Genomic DNA, 19,560 nt, shown 5'->3' on the forward strand with positions numbered 1-19,560 from the left:
CATTTCCCTGTATATGTGAGGCTTTATTTCTGTGCTCCCTGGTCTCTTCCTTGGTCTGTAAGCCTGTCTTTATGCCAGTATGGCACTGTTTTGATTACTGTATCTTTGTAGTAAGGTTTGAAATCAGGAAGCATGAGTTCTTCCACTTTGTTCTTCTTTACAAGACTGTTCTGGTTATTCAGGGTCTTTTGAAATTCCATATGAATTTTAGGATGGATTTTTCTATTTCTGCAAAAAAGATCATTGGGATTTTGATAAGGATTGCATTAAATCTGTAGATTGCTTTGGGTACTACTGACATCTTTGCAGTATAAAATCTTCCAATCCATGAACATGGGATGTTGTTATTTGTTGCTATCTTATTTAATTCCTTTCAGCAACATTTGTGGTTTTCAACATCCAAGTCTTTTGCTTTCTCGGTTAAGTTTCTTCCTAAGTATTTAGTTCTTCTTGCTATTATAAATGAAAATTTTTTCTCAATTTCCATTTTGGATTGTTCGTTATTGGTATACAGAAAATCAACTGATTTTTGTGTGTTGATTTTGTACAATGCAACTTTGCTGAATTTCTTTATTTCAATGGTTTTGGTGTGTGTACATCTGTGAAATCTTTAGGTTTTCTACACATCAGATCATGTAGTCTGTGAACAGAGATAATTTAACTTATTTTCCAGTTTGGATGCCTTTTATTTCCTTTTCTCGTGGTATTGCTCTGGCTAGGACTAATAGTACTTTATTGGAGGGGGGACAGGGTCTTGCTGTGTCACCCAGGCTGTTGTGAAGTGATGTGATCATGGCTCACTGTAGCTTCAAACTTCTTGGCTTCAACAATCCTCCCACCTTAGCCTCCAGAGTACCTGGGACTACAGGCATGTGCCATCATGCCTGGCTATTTTTTATTTTTTATTTTTTGTAGAGATGGGGTCTTACTCAGTTGCTAATGCTGGTCTCACACTCCTGGGCTCAAGCGGTCCTCCTGCCTTGGCCTCCCAAAGTGCTGGGATTATAGGTGTGAGCCATTGTGCTCAGCTGCAGTACTACTGTTTTGAATAGAAGGGTAAACCCCACAATCTCATTACTGGGTATATGCCCAAAGGAATATAAATCATTCTGTCATAAAGACATATGCATGTGCATGTTCATTGCAGCATTCTTCATAATATCAAAGAGATGGAATCAACCCAATGCCCATCAATGATAGACTGGATAAAGAAAACGTTATACATATATACCATGGAATACTATGCAACCACAGAAAAGAATGAGATCATGTCCTTTACAGGAACATGGATGGGGCTGGAGGCCATTATCCTAAACAGACTAATTCTGGAACAAAAACCAAACACTGCATGTTCTCATTTATAAGTGGGTGCTAAGTGATGAGAACACATGGACTCATAGATAGGAACAGCAGACACTGGGGCCTACCTGAGGGTGCAGAGTGGGAGGAAAGAGAGGATCAGGAAAAATAACTAATAGGTACTAGGCTTAACACCTGGGTGACAAAATAATCTGTACAACAAACCCCTGTGGCATGAGTTTACTTGTATCACAAACCTGCACATGTACCCCTGAACTTAAAAGTTAAAAAAAAAAGAAGTGCTGAAAGCATCACTGTCTTCTTCCTGGTTAGGGCTAGGGAGCCTGGTTTTTCTGGACCACACTCGCTTAGAGTGGAGCTCCCATCAGCTGCTCCAGGGCATGGGAAGGAAGGGGTGGATTGGGGTGCAAATGGCATAGCGTCTCCATGTTTTAATTGAGATTTAGTATATTTTCTTGAATAAGTGTTTTTTTCATTTGCTCAATGCCTGTAGGAACTTTCCAGATAGTTTCTAGTGGTTGTTTTAAATAATTTTCCCCAGTTTTCCCCTGTTCACACTTCCATTCTGAAAGTGGAATCTCTAGATCTTACCTTGAGGGCTGAGGACACTGAAGGCTTTTAAGTAAAGTGGTTTTAAATGACCACTTTGGATGTAATTTTCAGAAGTAGAGAGGACAAAGCTGGTGCAGAAAGAACTTGTGGGATATTACTGAGAATTTCCAGTAGTCAATGTTGATGGCTCAGATTAAGATAGCAATTATGGGGAACTAGAAAGATGAACCAGTTCAACAGAGAATTGCTAAAACTTTGTAATGACAGTGAATGGCTGAGGAGTTCATGTGGGATAGGAAGATGTTCCCTGAGAGGGAGGCATAAAAATGATTCCCAATTAGAGCTCTGCAGTCGTTAAGGTGCAGATCCTGCTGCAGGTCCTGATTTTGCATGTCTGGTAAGCTCCTGGGTGATGCTGTCCTTCTGTTCCTCTGCCCTCTGTTTGCGTGAGTAGCAAGGCTGTAGTTGCTCTTATTTAATCAACTGGAGACGGTGCTATAAATTAAATTGTCACTTGTCTGTTTCCCCTACTAAAGGGTAGAGATTGTATCTTATTCCTTGTTTTCTTTTGAGTACTTAGAAATGTGGATGAACCATTCAAAGTGTTTGGTGTATAAAAATTTGTTGAATGATTTAATGACTGTTGAAAGGAAACATGGGAAGAGGAAAAGGTATGTGGAAGGAAAGGAGTAGTATTGTGGGTATGTTGCCTGTGAAATGCCTGTGGGACACGTAGGTGGAAAATAGATACTGCCTATCTTGAGTTCAGAAAAGAGATTTGGGCAAAAGTTGTAGATTTGAAAGTCCTAAGAGACAGTAAAAAGAAGGCAAGGGATGGCCTAAGATTATTTTGGGAAAATGTGTAGAGGAAAGGAAAAAAATCAAAAACAAAAACGAAAACGAAAACCACCCATCAGCTAGAACTCCTGTTCCTCCAGAACATTTATTTTTGACATCTCTCATTACTATGTTCATATTTCACAGCTGTTGAATCTTTTGTAAGAGTGAAACTTAGCTAAATTTTTGTTACAGGTGAAAGAACTCTTTTCTTCTTTGGGAGTCGAATGTAACGTCTTGGAACTTGATCAAGTTGGTAAGTAGACCAGTTACTACACGGTGTTGTTTATAATAAATGCCAACAAGATTGACTTCTTTCCATTTACTTTGTTCAATTCAGATTACTCTTGTCTTCGGGTTAAATGAGGCATTTTTGTCTACATTCAGCCATGCAGAAAATGAACCCTTATGTGGCAGATAAGTTGGTGTAGGTTTTTTATTTATACATTTTCCATATTTGAGGGAAGGGAGTGGGAGGAAGATATATAAGCTGCTCCCTTTGAAGTACTTGAGGCATTTCAGATGTATCTGCCAGCTCTCTAGCAGAATAGATTAAGCTGTAACAAATGAAAAGGATCCGCTCCCATTTCCTGGCTGTGTCATCCACCAGGGAGAGTGCATTAAGTTTTTAGCTTTATACTTTTGAATTCTTGGCATTCATACATCTAATATTAGTTGAGCACTTTACACATAAGGAGCTTTTCAGGGGTGAGGGCATGGTGATGAACTGAACAAGTTTGATTTCTGCCTTCATAGAACCTCACTGACTCATTTTAACTAAGTTGCCTTATTGAGTGAAATGCTCTTGAATCTTGGAGACTTTTCTAAAGGGCATACCAATAAGGTAGTCTTAAGTAGTCATGGACTAGTTTTATTTTTAGGGATGGAAGATAAATAGTGGACTATGATCATCAACAGTTTTCAAATGTAATTGTAAGAAGTATTTTCTGAGTTCTTGTTACAGCAGATTTTATCTTGGTATTTGCTCTTTAAAGAGGGCTCTCATCTGTTTGTCTTGGCATAGTCACTGAATAATATATCAAAATCTAATTTTGAAGAGTTTATCTTCGTCTTTATTCCTTATCTTTAAAGGAATAAGTAGATCTTTATTTTTTAAGATTTTCTTTAAAAGCATGGATGTTTTCCCCTCTTGAGTTATCATTTCATAAAGTTATATAACACACTGACCTGTTATGGCTATGTACATGTGAACATTTGAGTGTTGTAACACTTTAGTTTAACTCACAAAGATTTGGAACTCTTTTCATTGTTTTTATGTATAGTTTTTTTCTTCTTTAGATGATGGGGCCAAGATTCAAGAAGTGCTGTCAGAAATCACTAATCAGAAAACTGTGCCCAATGTTTTTGTGAATAAAGTGCATGTAGGTGGATGTGACCAAACTTTCCAGGTAATAATAGTATTATATGTTCTTCAATGCTGTATGTTCACATTTTAAAAAAGTATTTAAAGGAGGAGAAAATGGTTTTTAGGAGTCTACTCATCTTTTGGAAGTTATGAAATGAAGCATATAGGATAGTTATCAGTCAGATAATATTGATTGCTTTAAGGGAAATTAGCTTTTCTACCAGCCTGAACTTCAGAAGCTGGGATTTTTGTGTGAGGGCACCAGGACAAACCACCCTGGAGACATCCCAGGTCTTTTCCTCCTGATGGGGAGAGATAGCATTACTGTTTGTCCAGTAAAAAGAGGTCAACACTGACATTCTTGTCTAGGGCAATTAGAATTCCTGTTAAGACTGCTAACTTTGTGGTGGTTTCCAAAGGCCTATGGCCTTTGATATTTTGATTCCTAGAATGCTACAAATGAACAGGAGTTGTTAGGTAAGCAGGGATAGATAAAAATTGATGTTTATTAAATAAGGTCCTTATTTTATAATTATTCACTTTTATTAAAATTTTACTCTGTCATATCCTTTATATGTGTATACAATATGAGTAATCAGTGATTGATTAAATAGTTGTATTTGAGGCTTTAATTAAGAATTATATTTTTGTGGAGAAAAAAGATTGTCTACATTGTGTATTAATCTATGATCAGCATCCTTATGCAGTAACAATCTGCTTTATTAGTCCTAGAATTTATAACTTAGTGCACATAGTGGTTAAGTCCTGTAATTATAGCCACTAAACACCTTCTGAAGTGCTTGTCTTGCTAATCCTAACTTGGAAAATAATGTCCAAGAATAAATCTATAGATGCAGAGAGAGCAATTCTATTATTTCAAGACAGAAAGATATTTTTTGGATGGCAGATCCTGAGGAGGTGGATTTCCCTAAGGGTACCTAAAAGTAAGGAGGCCAGAAGGGCCCTTTTTAGAATGTCCCCAGAACCTTCTTGGGCACCCATTCTTCATGGGAACACATGGCATCTGGTGAATCCATGTAGTTATGAAGCATCTGTTCAGGAAGGGCTAGTTTGATCATGGTATTTGTCTGAAGCCAAGGTAATGGGAGTGAGCAACTGACTTGGCATAAAGAAAACTGTTGCTAAATCACACATCGAACCTCTAACATCATCTAAGCTACTTCTGATCACAAGGAGGGCCAAATGAGCAAGAGGATATGGCCCAGGGCCAGCCTCATGACTGTTGCTGAAAGAAAATGCAAGATGTTGGTGTTGTATAGGAAGCTCACCAGTGTAACTACGAAGGTTAGACTGATTTATGAGAAGCTATGACAAAATTTGCTGATAATGCATAAGAATTGTTTTCAAAATGAAAACTAGCACAAGTGAACAAGGATCTTGAAAAGTGATACTTGGTTATTCCACTGCACTTGACTATAACATTTTGATAATTAGACCAAGGAAAATGACTTCATTTTACATCGATACAGAGCCACAGCCTTCTAGGTTATCTGACACATGCCTAGCTGTCAGGTGTCAGAAGGGACAAAAACATATGTACTTTGGTGTAAGTTTTAACTAGTTGGACCCTATTTTTAAATAGCATCCAGATAAATTTACAGTTCTAACTTAGATTAATTATAGATTGTTCCTAAGATTTTTATAAAAGAAATCCATACTAGTTAAACATAGGGTATACATAAACAGCTGTAAAACTTTAAATTCTGCAGTGTTCTTTCTCCTGTAATTAAACCATAGGCATATCAGAGTGGTTTGTTACAGAAGCTCCTTCAGGAAGATTCAGCATATGATTATGATCTCATCATTGTTGGTGGTGGTTCTGGTGGCCTTTCATGTGCGAAGGTATGAACGTAGAAATGAAACTCGTAGATAATCTTCCTGATGATTGCCATAGTCATTTCTTCTGCTACTTAAAAAAAAATTACCGTTACAGTTTAAGCTTTTGTTATAATAGCTGGTATAATTCAGGTAAAAGATTGTGTATCACACAAAAACAGTTTTTTAGGGAAGACAAAAATTGAGGGAGTGTCAGGAAAGTGACAGGATCTTTATATGTAATTTTTGTTGTTGTTGTTTGTTTGTAGGAAGCTGCCATTTTGGGAAAGAAAGTTATGGTGCTAGATTTTGTTGTCCCGTCACCTCAGGGCACATCCTGGGGTAAGCTGTTTTTCTCTGTTGTTCCTCTCTGCTCTTTACATATGTTGCTTGCTTTGTGTAATCTCATTTAATCCTCACAACAATCTCAAGAGGTATAACTCGCCTGTTTCTTGGATAAGAAAACAGGCAAGTCTAGGCCTGGCCCAGAGTCTCATGCCTATAATCCCAGCACTTTGAGAGGCCCAGGAGTTCCAGACTAGCCTGGAAATATAGTGAGACCTTGTCTCTATTCAAAAAAATAAAAAATTTTTAAAAAAATTAAAAAAAAGAAACTGAGTCTTAGTGAGGATATAGTTAACAAGCAGTGATGTTGGAAAGATAATATAAACATTAGTAAGGAAGATTTTACATAAAGAAAAAAAGATTCCATAACCCCAGTATTTCAGCACTTCTGCCATAGTATTTTTTTGCGTGCATGTCACATAGTTGAGGTCACAGTGTATATACTGTGTCGTGATCACATAAGTTTGCCAGAAACATTTTTCTTTGTTTCTGTGTCGGTTTCATAATTGACTATATTAGCTGCACAATAGCTGATGGAGTGAGTGTATATAATAATTACAGTTTAGCTGAACGAGACCAGTGACCAGCTCTATGACTGCTGTCTACTGTAGACTAGAGCACTCACCTTTCCATGTTGTTTTTCCACAGTGAAAAGAGCACATAGATTTTGTGCTGGATGTTTTCCATTTATTCTTTAAATGCATTCCTGCTCTGCCTCTGCCCTGCTCTATGCCCCATAAGACTGATCTGTTGGCAGCCTTGCCCTCTGGCTTCTGGGGCAGCTTGGCCACTTTGGGGTAATGGGAAGAGGGCAGAGGGAGAGTGGAGTTGGGATTTTATTCCCCTGGCTTCTTCCCTGCTGGGGAAGGCCACCCCCTCCATTGGATGGCTGGCTCCCTCTGGGTGGTGGCAGTCAGTCTCCTTGCCCCTTCATATGGGGCTGCCAGTGGTACCCTGCTGTCACTAGTTTAGGGAACTATTCTATCCCTTTTTGCTCTTCCTGCTTACACCTTTGTGATAATTTCTCTGTTAATCCTTCAGTTACCCAACTCGAGTGTGTCTTCTCTTTTCTGCTAGAGAAAATTTTCTGGCAGATTTTTTCACATAAAGTGTGAAAATAAATTTTTAAAATTCAAACTTACTTAGAAGGTTATAGCCTAGAATTTTATATACAAAAGCTAATCTACCTTGATTTTTCTCATAATGTTCTTGTGGTGTGTGTACACTTGTTTTTTGTCCCTCACCCTGGCCTCTTCATGGCCTTCCCCAGCTCTGTCGGAGAGTTGTTTTTTTATTTTACACAAGTTACTCCTTTTTTTCTCTTCCCCTTCTCCCTTTCTTGTCCAGAAATAATCCTACTTATCTGGCATACCAGAAGACACTGCAGTCAGAGAGAATCTGAGACCTGTCCTGCAAAGGGGAACTCCGTTTTGCATAATCCATTTTTTGTTGTTAAGGACTCAGAGTAAATGTGACCAGGAAGCTTGCAGTTGAAGACCTGACTCTGAGGAGTCAGAGTTATGGAGAGTACAGGGCTGGTGTAGTACATATCTAATTAATCTTAGATCATTCTGATCTCTGTGGATCAGACTGAAGTGAAAGTTTTGGACTCTGTGCCCAGAAAACTTCTCACGTGCACATCTGTATTTTTACTCATCCTTGGGTCTCTTCTGTGGACCTGTGGTTGGAAAATTTGGGTTAATCCCTTGTGTCTTGTTTTCAGGTAGGGTATCATCCACCCTACCATTGAGCTTGTCATTTCCACATGTTTTAATATAATATGACTGCAGATGTGTGAAACTAGACACACAAAGAAGCATTAATACTTATTTTCTTTCTCAGGTCTTGGTGGCACTTGTGTAAATGTAGGTTGTATTCCTAAGAAATTGATGCATCAGGCTGCCCTTTTGGGGCAGGCATTATGTGACTCAAGGAAATTTGGCTGGGAGTATGATCAACAAGGTGAGTAATGGTATATAAAGTATAGACTGAGAGAAAAGAAAAAGTGAGTTTTTAGATAAAGACTTGGTATTCATATTTTTATAGTTGAGTTCGTAATTCATTTAATGAACATTCATTAGGAAGCCACTGTGTCAGCCAGGCATAGAGGATGCAAAAGGGCCTGCTCTTGTGAACCTCACCACCTAGAGAGGGAATTGCCTCAGCTGCAGCAATCCCACCCCCTAGCAGAATGTAAAAGATTAAATAATCGCTATTTTCATATTTCTTTCAAGTATAAGAAAAATAGAATAGCAAAGGTTATTGTTTGAATTATATCTGTTATTATAACATGTTTTCTCAATGGTTATATATATCTTTGGTTAATGAAAAGTGGAAAAGAAATTCATCCAGTAAACATGTATTGGCCAAGCTCTGAGGATACAGATGTGAGGAAGACAGAGCTGCCTGTAAGCAGCACATAGTCCGTGGGAGAGAGACAAGGAGATCCATTCAGTGCACTCAAATTAGCCATGCTGTTTTGAGTATTGGCTCCATGTAGCCTTGAGGGTGGTGGGGGAGTGTCAGGGAAAGCTCTTCAGACAATGTGACCCTTGAGCTCTGTCGGCAAGGTCACAGAGGAGTAGGACCTTTAACACCGGAAGCAGTTTGATGAACGCTATGGAGATGTGAGGAAGCATGGTGTTTTGGGGGGTTAGTAGCAGCTGGAGTGAAGAGTAGGTGAAGGGAGTTGAAGCAGGAGAGGAGCATAAGCCACGGCTGTGATTCTAGGTCCCGCTGTCAAGCTAAGTAGCAAGCAGAAAAAAGCTCCCTAAAGAAAATGATGCTTATTTGGGAATTGGGCACTGCAGCTGGAATATGTGTGCCATAGTAAACTATGTGCATATTCAGGGACTTAAAGGAAGACAAGGGTTTCCTACGCAAAAATGAGGAGGAGGATATGATTATTTTGAAATGATTATCATTGGCTACAAGGATCAATAACTAGGGTGACTCAAGTCCGAGATTGGACAGGCAGTTGCTAGGCAGATGTCCTGGAAGATGTATTTTTATGTAAGGTTGTGATGGCCTTTGGTCACGTTTGTGGTTTTTGTAATCTTTGTGATGATTTTGTTATCAGGCATAGAAACCAGAAAACCCTTTCTTCATGGCCTTCCCCAGCTCTGTCGGAGAGTTGTTTTTTTTTTTTTACACAAGTTACTCCATTTTGATTCTGACAACTTTCACACCTTTGATGGCACTGAGGAACTTAGAAAAGAGAGGAAAGGATAGGAAAGTGGGGACAAGAAATGATAGAGGGTTGAGCAAAGACTGAAGTCAGGTTGGAGGGTAGTTGAAGGCATAAAATTGACCAGATGTGGTGACCAGTTGGATGTAGACTTGGCTGTGTATCAGAATGTCTTGTGGACTTTCAGAAAAATTACAAACCACTTGTCTCTTTCTGTAGAGATTTTGATCTGGTAGATGTGGGCAGTGAATGTGCACATTTAAAGCATCATAGATGATCCTGGTTCTGACCATAGCCAGGTGATTATGACAGGGCAACCAGGTCATGGTAGGATATGGAGTGAGGGAGAGGAAAGAATGCAGGAGGAGAGACTAGGGGGAAATGGAATACCATTCACTGAGATAGGAAACACAGGCAGCTTTTGTTTATTGGCAGGGTGGGGTTGAGTTCAGGATAATGGGTTGATGCTGGACACATTTCTCCAGTCAACTCAATGGAGAGCTTTAGGTCAAGCTAGGATCAGCTGGTTGTAGATAAAGTGAGGCCTCCCTACTTGGCAGTGTAATTTTGGGGTAGTTTTATTCACTTTCAAGAATCCTTCTTCTGGTTAGGCGTAGTGACTCACACCTATAATCCCAGCACTTTGGGAGACTGAGATAGGAGGATTATTCAAGCCCAGGAGATTGAGACCAGCCTGGGCAACATAGTGAGACTCTGTCTCTACAAAAAATAGAAAAGTTAGCCCGGCATGGTGGCATGCACCTGTAGTCCCAGCTACTTGGGAGGCTGAGGTAAGAGGATAGCTTGAGTCCAAGGAGGTCAAGGCTACAGTGAGCTCTGATTGCACCACTGCACTCCAGCCTGGGCAACAGAATGAGACCTTGTCTCAAAAAAGAAAAAATATTTCTTTTCCCTAAATCCTTCATCTTACTTGGACACTGTACTTCAGGTGCCTTGGGAACATCCTGGTAGAGTTTGCTGTATGGGGAGGATTTGTTCCCAAAAGAGAGCTAGGCAAGAGCTGAGTTGTGAGAGGTACAACACATGGGGGATTGGGGAGAATGAAAATCATAGAAAACAGAGACAGAATGCTGAGATGTTTTAATACCTATAGTAACTGGGTGAGAAAGAGGAGGAAAACCAAGAGAGTTGAATCACAGAAGCCAAGAGGGGTTTGGCTTTTTTAAGGTCATGATTGGGGCCTTAGGTAGTCTAAAAAGAGCGCTAACTGAATCAATTGCTGCAGAAAGGCTAAATGGAATGGGATTTCAATTATGCACATTTTGACTTGGCAGGTACTTATGGAATCTTTTTAAAATAAATACAGTGTTTTAAAAATAATTGAGTCCAAGAGGGGAGAAGCACCTAAAACTTCACTGCTGGGGAAGAGGCTGTAAAGGGTGAACCATAGCACTCACTCTGTGTTGGAGACACAGCAGGCAGAGGTGGCTTGTGTGGGTGATATCAGACCTGTGTGGTCTGTGCCAGCTGGGGACCTTTCTGTGTGTTACTTCTGTCTATTCTTCATTGTCTTACGGTCTCAGAGAAGAGATAGCAAGATGTCTGCACATATTGCTTTGCTGCACTCCCTGCCCCTGTGGGGTCAATTGACGTTAATTCTGTTCTAAGTGCTGAATACTTTCTAATTTTCTTGAATGGGTAAAATCTTATAAATAGCTTCCTCAAAGTTCCCCCTATACAAAATGCTTTCTTTTTTCTTTTTTTTTTTTTTTTTTGAGATAGAGGAGTTTCACTATGTTGTCCAAGCTGGAGTACAGTGGTGTGATCTCAGCTCACTGCGTTCCTCTACCTCCCGCATTCAAGCGATTCTCCTGCCTCAGCCTCTCGAGTAGCTGTGATTACAGGTGCACACCACTATGCCTGACTGATTTTTATATTTTTAGTGGAGATGGGGGTTTCACCATATTGGCCAGGCTGGTCTTGAACTTCTGACCTCAGGTGATCTGCCAGCCTCGGCCTCCCAAAGTGCTGGGATTGCAGACATGAGCCACCATGCCTGGCCAAAATGCTTTCTAAGTCAGCTTTGGGAGGTTGACTAAGAAATATTTAGCTAGCCAACACATGGTGTATTTAGGTATAGACTCAATAAAGGGCCAAGGGAAGTCAACAGAATCTGAGCAGCAAAAGAGAGGAAGTCAAAGGATGCCAAAATTGTGTTATGGGAGAATGTTCTAGATACTTACATTCTTGATATTGATAAAGAAATAGAGGCTAGGCTGGACACAGTGGCTCACGCCTGTAATCCCAGCACTTTGGGAGACTGAGGTGGGCAGATCACCTGAGGTCAGGAGCGTGAGACCAGCCTAGCCAACATGGTAAAACCCGTCTCTACTAAAAATACAAAAATTAGCTGGTCGTGGTGATGTGTGCCCATAATCCCAGCTGCTCAGGAGGCTGAGGCAGAAGAATCACTTGAACCAGAGAGGCAGAGGTTACAGTGAGCCGAGATTGCACCACTGCACTGCGACCTGAGTGACAGAGGGAGACCTTGCCTCAAAAACAACAAAAAAAAGGGGCGAGGGACTGGGCGCGGTAGCTTATGCCTGTAATCCAAGCACTTTGGGAGAGAGACCGAGGCGGGCGGATCACGAGGTCAGGAGATCGAGACCATCCTGGCTAACACGATGAAACCCTGTCTCTACTAAAAATACAAAATATTAGCCAGGCATGGTGGCATGCGCCTGTCATCCCAGCTACTCGGGAGGCTGAGGCAAGAGAATCGCTTCAACTCGGGAGGTGGAGGTTGCAGTGAGCCAAGATCATGCCACTGCTCTCCAGCCTGGGTGACAGAGCGAGACTCCATCTCAAAAAAAAAAAAAGAGAAAAATATAGGTTAAAATAAGTTTAAAATGTGTAGATAATTTCCAGATTAGAAACTGAATGAACTTTCAAGTGAAAGTTTAAAAAGAAGGGAAAGTATACAAAGAGAAGGTAGTAAAGAAAAAATAGAAAGCGAAGCAACATGAAACTACAAGTTAAAACAAACATACAAAAATAGCAACAGAAAATAAGATACCTTACATAAGAGTAGCCATATTACTTATTAGGATAAAGCCAAATGAGTCAGATTTTTGGGTTAGTAGATGGCAAAATTTTTCCATATGCTATGTTTAAGACAAATACCTAAAACCAAAAGAAATAATTGTTGAAAATATGGAAATTTTACATTTTAAGTAGAAAAAAATTTCCTATTTAAAATTTTAGATGGGAAATTTTTAAACAGATAGGAAACAATATAGCAGGAAAATGTAAATAATATCAGTGGTAGTTAATATCAGATAGGTAGAATATAAACAAAAAGTAAGCAAACAGAAAAGCTCAGAAATTAATATTAGCTCCCTTCCCAAATAGAACTGATAAACAAAACCAAGAGTATACTTGAAAATACAAATAAAATAGACAAATGTTTGGCAAATCCAATTAAGGAAATAAGGGGAGAAGCTCATACAGATACGCAGCATCAGACATGAGAAAAGAAGTATAACTATAGGTGGGGAGAGATGCCACAAATTGAGTATAAAAATTAGTGGTCATAATGTTAAATATCTTAATGAAAAGGAATATCTTCTATGAAAATATAAATGACCAGAATTGACTTGAATGATCAAAGAAAAAACGTTGTGTAAGAATAACCCAGTCCCCAAAAGGTACCATTAGCATTACAGGTAAATTTTTCCAAATCTGCAGGTAACAGGCACTTCCTCTATAATTTAAACCAGAGGTGTCCAATCTTTTGACTTCCCTGGACCACATTGGAAGAAGAATTGTCTTGGGCCACACATAAAATACACTAACAATAGCTGATGAACTAAAAAAAAAAAAGGCAAAAGAAACCTCATGTTTTAAGAAAATTTACAAATTTGTGTTGGTCCACATTCGAAGCCATCCTGGGCCTCCTGCAGCCCGTGGGCCACAGGTTGGACAAGTTTGATTCACACTGTTCTAGGAAAGCTAGACTTAGAAAAGCCACCTTTTTTGGGATGCTGAGATAACTATAATACAGAAAGATAGTCTAAAAATAGAAAACTATACCCCGTAGAGGTGCCAAAACTCTAGGACAAGCATTGGTAAATCCTCTCTGGTAGTGTCTCGAAGGAACAAACATGACTGGGTAGGGCTCGCCATGGGGTGCAGGAGGGGGATCAGCCTAGGATAGCACAGCAGGAGTGCACAGAATCAGCATGAAGGCCAGGATTTCAGCTCTGAGGGCATTTCAAACAAATCTCATACCCATTCCTGCTTTAGAAAACAAAGAGATACCTCTTCACATGGTGACAAGTCAGAAGCAAATACTTAAGGGAGAAGAACTTGGGGTACTTGAATTAAGTCAAGAATCGACATTCACTACTGATATCTGCACTGTTGAGAGCTTTGGATTAGTGTGGAAAAGGAGTAATAAAAAGATATTTTAAATGTATAATATGAGTTATGTTGTACATGATTATATACAACATATGTAGAATATATAAGAGATGAAACAAGAAATATTAGAACTAATGAGTTAAGTTGATTGCTTTTGCGAGACTGGCAGGAAGATTGCTTGAGATGAGGAGTTTGAGACTAGCCTGGGCAACATAGTGAGACCCCTTCTTTAAAAAAATAAAAAACAGAAAAATTAGCTGGGCATGGTGGCTCATGCCTGTAGTCTCAGCTACTTGAGAGGCTGAGGCAGAAGGATTGCTTGGACCTGGGAGGTCAAGGCTGTAGTGAGCCAAGACCATGCATGCCATGGCACTCCAGCTTGGTCAACAGAGTGAGACCCTGTCTCTTAAAATATGTATGTGTGTGTGTGTGTGTGTGTGTGTGTATGCTTATGTGTATATAGGTATATATACATGTGTATGTGCATATATATATGTGTGATGTGTGTAATATACATATATACACATACTCACATGTATAATGGAAAATTGTAAGAAAAAATGAAAATAACTTGAAATAAATTCAACCAGGAATGTACAGGATATATAAGGAAAGAATATGAAGGCATAATAACAAATTTACTATGATTTTAGAGAGGATGTCTCAATATTGGTAAGACAGTATCTTAAAAATTATTTGTAAATTTTATATAAGTCCAGTAAGATCTCCATGAGACATTTTTTTTCTTTTTGGAGATTGGCTGATTATTTTAAAATTTGTATTGAAAAATACATATATGAAAATAGCTAAGCAACCTTTGAGAAAGTATAGAGGGTGACCTTTCTCAGTATTTAAAAATGTTATACTGTTGCAGGACTAAACACATCAATAAAACAGTAGAACAGGTGGTTTCAAAGTGCCAGTTCATTGATTTGGCATATCAAAAACTCCAGGAGGAGCTTTTTAGCTGTACAGGTTCTGGGGTCCCACTCCTGATTCCATAGTTTCTGGCAGGTCCTAGGATTTGTATAGGTGAACACGATTCCCATTATGATGTGAGCTGTATTTGAGAGCCTCTAATTTAAGATGCCTTTTGCAACAAGAACAAGAAACAAAAGGACACATGAACTGTTAGTTGAGCTGACAGGATTCTTAGGGTAAATAGTTTAAGGGTTGGAAGAAAAGCTTTTCTGGGGGATGGGGAGGAAGTATCTTTAGGATGTGAGGATATGTGCCATTGTGGCGATGTGGTCACCGCTGGGACAGGTTCGGGAATTGTAACCAACATCACAGGGTGTGGGAGGATGAGGTAATGTAGTAACAAAAACGACTATTCTAGGTTACAGAATTTTAGGAGACTGTGGTACACTGGCATCATAGAAAGGGCTGTGTGTGTTGACATTGGCTAAGCCTCTCTGTGCACTGACTGTCTCCTCCAGTCATCTCCCTTTCCTGCGTGGTAACATCCCATGTCCCTGGATCAGTAGGGGGACGTTTCTTGACAGTGGTAGATGGGGTAAGTTTCCAGATGTGACCCTTGACCTCAGGTTGTTGGTTTGTCTTTGGGGATCACATCCAGTTATGATGAAAGCCCTGGCTGGGCTGACCCCTGCATCTTATAAACATAGCTGCACAGGGTGACCTTCAGGATCTGGCATCTTTAGACAAGGTCAACACTATGCAGTAAATCCCACCTAGAAGATACAGGGATGACGTGGAATTACAACACCCAAATCCTGCCTCACCTTCCAAAGGAATGGGTAAACACTGTAATATAGACAGTTGACAGTGGTGAGCGTGAACCATATTTGTTGTAAAGACATGTAAGATATTCACTGTTATGAAGCCACTGCCCTGTGAACCAAATGAGAGTGGAACCATGCCAGTCTGTTGAGGTGAGTGTACCAAGCTCAGTGACTTGAGGCCTTCTTCCCATCCAAGGGCCAAGTAAAGTAAGTCCCATGGAATGGGAAAGTGTTCTAGGAGGTGCCACTGAGGAGAGGTGAGCCTCCTGCCTTATGTCGTGGTAGGCATTACCACATGAGGGCCAGTTTCCCCATTCTCTCCTCCGTGGACTTTTCCCCAGTTTTCTTCTTTTCAGAACTCTGCTTTTTGCACATTCTTTGTAATATAAAATAGGAAGAGTATAAACTATGACTGGCATACAAAATATTTAAGTTACTAATTTATCTTTTAGACTTCTTGATTTTTAAAGTACTGTTAGTATGGCTCACGTGTAGTTATATATAATTTACCATTAAAGGTAAAATTCACCTAACATCTTCACCCTGATTATTTCTTCTTAGTGAAGCACAACTGGGAGACGATGACAAAAGCGATTCAGAACCACATCAGCTCTCTAAACTGGGGCTACAGGTTGTCTCTGAGGGAAAAGGCTGTGGCCTATGTCAATTCCTATGGAGAATTTGTTGAACATCATAAAATAAAGGTACTGTTTAGTTTTTATTTTTCAAATTTTTTTTTATTATGCTTTAAGTTCTAGGGTACATGTGCACAACATGCAGATTTGTTACATATGTATACATGTGCCATGTTGGTGTGCTGCACCCATTAACTTGTCATTTATATTAGGTATATCTCCTAATGCTATCCCTCCCCCCTTCCCCCATCCCATGACAGGCCCCAGTGTGTGATGTTCCCCACCCTGTGTCCAAGTGTTCTCATGGTTCAATTCTCACCTATGAGTGAGAATATGCAGTGTTTGGTTTTTTGTCCTTGCAATAGTTTGCTGAGAATGATGGTTTCCAGCTTCGTCCATGTCCCTGCAAAGGACATGAACTCATCGTTTTTTATGGCTGCATAGTATTCCATAGTGTATATGTGCCACATTTTCTTAATCCAGTCTATCATTGATGGACATTTGAGTTGGTTCCAAGTCTTTGCTGTTGTGAGTAGTGCCACAATAAACATTCATGTGCATGTGTCTTTATAGCAACATGATTTATAATCCTTTGGGTATATACTCAGTAATGGGATCGCTGGGTCAAATGGTATTTCTACTTCTAGATCAAATAAAGGTACTGCTTGAGTTTCTTGTCTTGTTCATCTCCTTTCTTTACAATTGTTTGTAGTTGCCTTGAATTAAAATTTCATGTTGCATGTTAAGGAGTGTAACAGGCGTGCACACACACATACACGGCCATGCATGTGTATGTGTGTTTCTCCCCCATTGTTTGTTGATTCTACATGTTTGGTTAACTTGAAGAAATTGTGTTTTAAAGAACTCTTAATTTAAAATTATTTGCCTTTGATTTTATTGCCGTCTTAAAAGAGAACATGTTTAAACTAAGCAGTTCAAAGTTTAAAAGACTAAAAAGATCAAAATTTTATTAGTGGAATCCTTCCTAAAAATGAAACCTTAACTAGAACTCCAATATTATATTATTCATAAAAGCATTGATAGAAGTAGCATTAGAATTAGTGTATTTTATACTTTTATCTTTGTAATATGTATATATTATTAGATTAATACATATGGAAAATGAGATCATTTTGAGGAACACAAACAGTTTACATTGGAATTATGACAGACAATCAGATATTGTCCTCATCATGTAGTTTATTTTTGTACTTTGTTAGCACAGTGTGAGATAATCTTTACAAGATTTTAGATTATTTTGTATTCAGTTGTTATCTCAAAAACATGTGAGGTATGGTCCATTTAAAGCTACCCTTCAGTGCTTATATGCAGCATTTTATTTAAATTTTTTTAATTTAACAGGAAATTGGGAGCATAACATAGTAAATATCAAAATATTCAATTCCTAGGTTTAACGATTGTTATCATTTGCCACATAATCTATATTTTGGATGATGTGTTTTAGTCAGTTAAAGATATATTTCACCCCTAAAAAAAAAAATAAGATAAAGCCAGCCCTTTAAAACCTTATATGGGCCAATTTGAATTATGTTATTTACATGAAACACCGCAGAAATGCATGTTTGATTTCTCAAATTGCCTGGCACAGATGGTTGAATAAGCCCCAACCAAGCCTGCCTATTGTGTAGCTCCTTGTTTAGTGATGCTAACACATCCCCAGTCTGCAGACCAGAAACTCCAGAGTCTCCCTTTCACCCCAGAGCCTGTACTTCCTTGTCTGTTTCAGAGCCCTTCTAAGCAAGGCTCTTTTTCCAGGCTCTGTTCTCCATCCCACTCAAGGTGCCAACACACTTCTTTAAATACCTTCATTAGTATTTGAATGTTTTTGTGTTTTTTGTTTTTTTTTTTGTTTGTTTGTTTTTTGAGACAGTCTTGCTCTGTTACCCAGGATGAAGTGCAGTGGCATGATCTTGGTTTACTGCAACCTCCGGCTCCCAGGTTCAAGTAATTCTCCCCCCTCAGCCTCCTGAGTATTTGGGATTGCAGGTGTATACCACCATGCCCAGCTAATTTTTGTATTTTTTAAGTACAGATGGGATTTCACCATGTTGGCCAGGCTGCTCTCGAACTCTTGACCTTGTGATCTGCCCGCCTTGCCCTCCGAAAGTATTTGAATTTTTTTAAATGAAAATATTTTTATGAATTATTTGTATACTTAAAAATTGTGAGCAACCTTTGTTGGTTCCCCATAGCCTAAGCTGTTAGGATGACATAAGGGCCCTCACACTTGGCTCTAGTCTGTTTCATGTCACTTCTGACACGACTCTGCTCTCCAGTCTTCAAACACCAATTCCTTTTGGGCCCATGTGCTTTTGTGTGCATTATTCTGTCTTCCAGGTCTTCGTTCCTCTCCTATCATTTCACTTTTCTTATCTCCGTTTGAAAATCTCTACTCCTTCTTTAATACATCCTTGATTGGCTTTCTAGTCCACTACCCTACCCTCACCATGGGGCTTTGGTTAATATTTCATAAAGACTTCCGTTTTCTGTGCTTGTGCTTATCACATTACATTATTACTTTTTCACATGTCTGCTGTTCCTGTTGAATGAGAAGCTCCGTGAAGGTAGTAACTATTTTGTCCAGGGTGTGTGGTACTCTGTAGCGCTTGCTGAGTAAGTGAAGTTTACTTCTCTTTTTTCAAGGCGACCAATAAAAAAGGACAGGAGACTTATTATACTGCTGCACAGTTTGTTATAGCAACGGGTGAAAGGCCACGGTATTTAGGAATCCAAGGAGATAAAGAATACTGTATTACTAGGTAAGGTTAAATAGACCATTTTAACTTTACTGTTAATAAATTGAATTATGTTGACATGTTTCCAGTTTATTTACTTCCTGTCTTGTTCCACAAAAGACTTCAATTAACAAATGAAAATATATACAGTGCAAGAAGCTAAATAGCCAAAAGTAATGAAACAGAGAATATAAGGTCAGGTAAATAAGGCCAGTGGCAAAATTTATGTACAAAAATATGCCATATGTGTCTCGGTGATTGCTACAAGTAGCCTGGGAATTTCGTTCTAAACTTCTTACAGGCCAAAACAAAGAAGTAAATACAGTTAGCTCTAGGGTTTAGTGTCCTTATGATAAAAATGAACCAGCCAGGGAGGAGCAGTACCACTTTTCTTAACACTTAGATTTCATGGGAATTTTCCTTAGTGGTCAAACAGGACCTGTATGCAATGACTTGCAAACTTTTTTGAGCTGACTCACACTAAAAAATACATTTTTTTGTTGCATTTTTTTGTTCAAGTAAACAAACACACACCCCTTCACATAGCACATACATACACCTCTGAAACAAACAGGTTTTTTTTTTATTACATATAATA

The 19,560-nt window shown here is 39.1% G+C and overlaps 1 protein-coding gene across 2 annotated transcripts in view; it reads left to right on the forward strand.

Moving 5' to 3' along the window:
- The first annotated feature begins 2,907 nt into the window (after nt 1–2,907).
- Nucleotides 2,908–19,560, forward strand: part of TXNRD3 (thioredoxin reductase 3) — a 47,926-nt gene continuing 31,273 nt past the window's right edge. For both annotated transcript variants that reach the window (XM_011950745.1, XM_011950746.1), the window contains exons 1-7: nt 2,908–2,965; nt 4,009–4,118; nt 5,834–5,938; nt 6,181–6,253; nt 8,099–8,218; nt 16,133–16,275; nt 18,871–18,986. In XM_011950745.1, the coding sequence (XP_011806135.1) occupies nt 6,208–6,253; nt 8,099–8,218; nt 16,133–16,275; nt 18,871–18,986 (425 nt within the window). In that variant the 5' untranslated portion in view covers nt 2,908–2,965; nt 4,009–4,118; nt 5,834–5,938; nt 6,181–6,207. The remainder of the gene's footprint in view (nt 2,966–4,008; nt 4,119–5,833; nt 5,939–6,180; nt 6,254–8,098; nt 8,219–16,132; nt 16,276–18,870; nt 18,987–19,560) is intronic.

The sequence above is a fragment of the Colobus angolensis genome, unplaced genomic scaffold (genome assembly GCF_000951035.1).
Source record: "Colobus angolensis palliatus isolate OR3802 unplaced genomic scaffold, Cang.pa_1.0 Scaffold31, whole genome shotgun sequence".
NCBI classification, from domain to species: Eukaryota; Metazoa; Chordata; class Mammalia; order Primates; family Cercopithecidae; genus Colobus; species Colobus angolensis.